At 72.0% G+C, this 5,119-nt stretch overlaps 1 protein-coding gene across 1 annotated transcript in view; it reads right to left on the bottom strand.

The window, feature by feature from the left end:
• The window catches only part of H696_05386 (TKL protein kinase), a gene marked incomplete at both ends in the record, with an annotated part of 19,547 nt that overhangs the window by 2,828 nt on the left and 11,600 nt on the right, over positions 1 to 5,119 (bottom strand). Inside the window, 4 exons of the mRNA XM_009499227.1 lie at positions 17 to 2,569; positions 2,997 to 3,712; positions 3,911 to 4,347; positions 4,917 to 4,951. Of these exons, the coding sequence (XP_009497502.1) occupies positions 17 to 2,569; positions 2,997 to 3,712; positions 3,911 to 4,347; positions 4,917 to 4,951 (3,741 nt within the window). The remainder of the gene's footprint in view (positions 1 to 16; positions 2,570 to 2,996; positions 3,713 to 3,910; positions 4,348 to 4,916; positions 4,952 to 5,119) is intronic.

Below are 5,119 nucleotides of genomic sequence, written 5' to 3'. Positions count from 1 at the left end.
TCCAGCCCGGCGGCACAGTCTGTGCACTGGTTGCCCATGCCACCGGCGCAGGCGGCGCAACTAATGTCGCACGGCTGGCACGACTCGCCGTTGCTGAACGACCCGGCCGGGCAGGCACTGACACATGCGCCGGCCGCCGTGAGCAGGAGCCCGGGAGCACAGGACAGACATGCGGTGCCCGTGCAGGAGGCGCACCCCGGCTCACAGGCGACGCATGTGCCGGTGCCGCCGGGGCCCGGGGCGGGCCCGGCCCAGCGGAACCCCTCGGCGCACACCCGGCACTGGTCCGGCCCGCCGGCGCACAGCTCACACGACCCATCGCACGCGGCGCACCGGCCGGCGCCGACATACTCGCCCGGGGCGCAGGTGCTGCCGCAGAGGGACGGCACGCCCGGGTCCGGGTCCAGGAAGACCAGCCCCGGCTGGCAGGCGGTGCAGGCGGCCCCATCGGCGCACGCGGCGCAGGAGCTGGCACAGGGCTGGCACGCTGGCCCCTGGGGGAAGTAGCCCGCCACGCAGTCGGTACAGGTGTCATCCTGGCCGCATGCCAGGCAGCGCGGCTGGCAGGCGATGCATGCGGCGCTGGCGGCGTCGGGCCGGAAGCCCGGTGGGCAAGTTGCCCGGCACTCGTTTTGGTGGAGCAGGCCCTGGCCCGGGAAGCATTCCGTGCAGGCCAGCGCTTCTCCCGGCACCGAGCACTTGGCGCACGTCGTGTGGCAATCCAGACAGCCGGACGCCCCGATGGCAGGGGGGACCGAGGGGACCTTGGCCCCGTGGCATGCGGTGCAGACCACCGTCGGCAGGGGGTCGGTGCTCGGGCCCAGGTGTTGCACCTCGCAGCCATCGCAATCGTCATGGCACGCGCAGGTGCCCCGGTGGAAGCCAGTGACCGAGGCGCCGGTGCATGAGGCCAGGCAGGACTGGCCATCGTTCGCGGTCCCGGCCAGGCGAAAGGTGCAGCTGGTGCAGTCCCCCAGGCCCGGGCCGGTGCAGGATGCGCAGGCCGGATGGCAGGCCGCACAGGCCGGCCCATGGGTCCCCTCCAGGCAGAGGTCCAGGGCCATGGACAGCATCACGGGCTGGGACTGTTCATCGGGGGAGGCCAGCAGCACATGGACCACAAGGATGCCGGGGTCCGGCGGCGTGGCCAGCATGCCGGCACCGGCGATGCCGCTGGCGTGCGCCGCAAAGACCGCCACCGAAAGGCCGTCCAGGAGGGACTCCGGCGCCGGCAGGAAGCGGGCAGCCTGCAGCCAGCAGGCCCCGGTGGAGGGGTGGCACAGGAGGGCCGACAGGCCGACATGCCCGGCGGTCCGGAGAACCAGCAGCCCCGGGACGCGGTAGCCGAGGCTCGGCGGCTCGGCCGGGGCCGGCAGGTCCACCGGCAGGACCCGGTGGCTGGGGACCGACGTACTGGACCCCGGGAGGGTGCCCAATGCCTCGAGGTTGCTGGGAATGCCCGTGCTGCGGCCATGCCAGTGGGACCCGGCCGGCAGGTGGGCCGCCTGCCAGACCACCTGCCCGTCCGCCAGCCGGAGCCCGGACAGGAACACCTCGCCCGGGGCCGGGCCCAGGGTCAGGGCCTCGAAGTTGGCCAGCGTGTCGGCCGGCCGGGCCAGCGCCCGCTGGCCCATGCCCACTTGCAGGCGGCTGTCCCCGGCCAGCAGGAGATCCAGCGGGTGGGCATGCCCGGCCAGGGTGCCGGCCGGGTGGGGGGCCTGGTCATCCTGGCCGAACAGCAGCCACGGCGTGTGGCCCGGCGTGTTGGACTCCGGCACGCCCGGCAGCCAGGTCGGATGGCCATGCATCCCCGGCAGGCCGGCCGCCGGCCGGACCTCCAGAGACGAGTTGGGCCCGGGCAGCGACAGGAAGTACACGGTGCCGTCGTCCGTCAGCACCGTGGCCAGGTCCGCGGCCAACCGGCGAAGGGACCGACAATTGGAGATGCTGAGGTTGAAGGGCACTGGCGTGGCCACCGGGCAGACGGAGGCGCCGGCGCTCGTCCCGGAGCAGGCGAAACGCATGGACAAAGTGGAGCCGTTGGCCATGCACATCAGCACCAGGGCCGGGCCGCCGGCGATGCCCAGCTCCACCGCGTCGATGATCGTGAACTGCAGAATGGGCAGGCACGGCAGCTGCGTGGTCGTCAACGACGTCGGCCCATTGGGGCCGGGGACGATGGAGATGAGCAAGTTGGACTGTTGAGTGATGCCCAGCAGGTCGCCTGGCGTGGAGGTGTCCCGGCGGAGGTGGCATTGGTTGTTGTCCGGGAAGAGTCTCGACCGGAAGACCACGCTAAGGCCATTCGGAAATTGCAAACCCATGCTGGTGGTGGCGAGGGTTGGAAAAAGCGGGTCGTCGCCGGTCTCGGGCGAGGAGTCCGGCACCGCGGGCAGGCACCGGCCATCGGGGGGCAAGTCATCGACCGCGAGGTCGATGTTGGCGCATTCCTCCTCGCAGGTGGTGTCCCCGGTGGAGGGGTGGACGACCAGATGCAGGCCACTTTCGCACACGAGGCACGTCGTGTCGGAGCAGACGTCACAGTGGTCCGGGCAGGCGGAGCAGGCGTCTGGCCTCGGCGAGGAGCAGCCGCCGCAGACGCCCATGGTTCCCGAGCACCGCGCACGCCGCCCCGGGATCGGTCGGTGGCGTGCGGCACAGCGGGGCCGTGGGGCAGGCGCACGGCGAAGCCCCGGGGGCCGCACGCAGGCAGGTGTGGCCGAGGCACGAGGAGAGGGCCCATCCCACAGGGAGGGGGTGGGGGGGGCAGTGCGCGCGGAAGCCCCAGCCAGGGCACGAGAATGCGAAGCGGGTCAGGGGCAAGCGCGGGGGAGGGAGCCACGGAGGCGAGCACACACACACGGGCGGCGGGCCAGGCGCCGATGGACCGCGGCGGGGGGGGATGCTGCCATGTGGCTGTTTGCTTGGGGCGTGTGCGAGCGTGCGTGCGTGCGTGCGTGCGTGTGTGTGTGTGTGTGGCAGCCGAGCCGACGTACGCCGTGAGTCCGTAAACCGGCGGCCCAGGGCACAGGCCGAGCAGAGGGCCTGGTCCCGGGCGAAGAGGGCCCTCTCGCGGGAGTCCTGGCAGGTGTATCCGTCATCATGCTTGGCCTCGGAGGTGGCGTCGTCGCAGCGGATGGACTGGTCGCTGTTGTTCAGGGAGAAGATGCTGCTCGGCAGGTAGAGCTTGCGATTGGCCAGGCCCCAGATGGCTTGGCCCTGGGAGTCGAGCAGCTGGAAGGGCCTGAGGGATGTGGCCTGCTCGGCATTCGGCGGCAGGGCCACCTCCGACAGTGCCACCGCCTGGGGATGGGTGAAGTCCAGGCTCAGCTGGAAGAGCTGTCCCTCAACGGTGTGCACCACATGGATCCAGGGGGGCCGGGTTTGCGAGGCTTGCGGGAACTCGGAGCGCATGGGCGCGATGAGGCAAAAGTCCGGGCCCATGCCAGACGGCAGGGTGAGCTGGAAGGAGGCCGAGCCGCCCAGCGCGTCTGCAGTCGCCTTGGGATAAATGCGGACCTGGCCATTGGACAAAAGCAAAACCAGGCCATCCGGCGATTGCGCATCCAGCGGCAGGACCGCCACATCCAAGATGCTGGCCTGGACCGGCGTGATGTCCTTGAAGGCGAGGGAGGGTGAGCCCCCGGGGAAGAAGACCCGAAGGCTGGTCCCGGACCAGACATAAATGCTGCCGCTTGGTGAGAGGATGGCCCTGGCGGGGGGCGAGCTCGGGGCCGGGAGGGTGCGGAGGGGTGTGGGGTTTCCGGACTCAAAGAGCATGAGGTGCGCGGGATTTTGAGCGAGGAAAGGCCCTTGCAGGGAGGTTTGAGTGAGGGCGCGGTGACCGAGGTATTTGCTGACACCTGTCGGGGTGGTGCATTGCCAGTCGTTGGTCGAGGACCACACGCACATCCGGTTGTTGCCGAAGCCAACATGGCAGGGGCCTTCCGGGCTGGGGGTCACGCCTTGAAAGGCGATCAACTCGTCGGTGGCCAGGCTGCTGGTCTCGCGGCATGTGGACAGGAGGCCGAGGTTCTGGTCCTGGTCGTGGTCCAGGAATCGGGCCCCGGTGCGGAAGTCCCGGCCGTTGCCGGTGGCCGGGGGGGTCTGCTGCTCCAGGGTGCAGATGACCGACTGGCCCGGGTACGCGCGGGCCAGCTGGGTCGGCCGGCCCGGGTCGAACCGGTGCAGGGCCGCGCCCGAGGGGTTCGACAACCCGGGGCAGAGGTCGCCCCCGGGGGCTATCTGGTAGTGGATGATTTCGGAGGAGGTAGCCCCCGAGTGCAGGAGCGCCAGCACGAGCGCCAAAAGCACCAGGCCCAGGGTGGGAAATGCGGCGGCCCGGTGCTGCTCGGGGCGGGGCGGACGCCCACACCGGCCACCGGAGGCACGCATGGCGAAGGGGTGCCCGACAGGCGTGCGGGCGGCAGGCAAGAAGGAGAGAGGGAGGGAGGGAGGGGGGGGGGGGGGGGGCGGAGGGGACAGCGCGACGGGCCGGTGCCGGGGTGCGCGCGCGGGAGACGGGAGATCTATCTGGCTGGCGGCCCGGGCACAGGCGGCTGCCGTCCTGCCGGCCGATCAGTCCCGGGCGCTTGGCTCCCCACCCGCGGGAGGACGCCGGCCCGGGCGGCCGGGGAAAGGGCCGATCGGCCGATCTGGCCGCCGCGGCTCCCCGCCAGCCGCCATGCCAACCACCGCGCACGAGCCCGCCCCGCCCCCCACAGAGAGAGGGACAGAACGACACGCATGTTGGGCCGGGTGGCTGGTGTCATCCCAGGGCAGCCGGCCGGCGGAATGTCTTGCGGGGAAAGAACACCCCCTGCGCAGGTGGGTGTGTCCCGGGCTTCGGGCCCTGCGGGGGCCGGCCCGGGGCCGCCGGGCTCGCCCCCCCTCCGACGGCCGCCCGTGTGGCGGACCGCCGGCCGCATGACGGCCACGCAAGCCTGCCATACTGGGCAGCCGGGGCCCTTCTTCGCGTGAATACCTGCCACCTCACACACATACGCCGGCACGCGTCGGAGCCGGGCCCACACGCCATGCAGGGGGCCACCGGCGGTGGGCAGGGGCGGCGCGGCGGCCGAATGGCGGGCCCTGGGGCCGGGCGGGGGGCGGGGGGGGG

This window comes from Fonticula alba, assembly GCF_000388065.1.
Source record: "Fonticula alba strain ATCC 38817 unplaced genomic scaffold supercont2.10, whole genome shotgun sequence".
Taxonomy (NCBI): domain Eukaryota; order Rotosphaerida; family Fonticulaceae; genus Fonticula; species Fonticula alba.
Note: the sequence above shows the minus strand (reverse complement) of the source record. Positions and strands in the feature narration are given on the sequence as shown.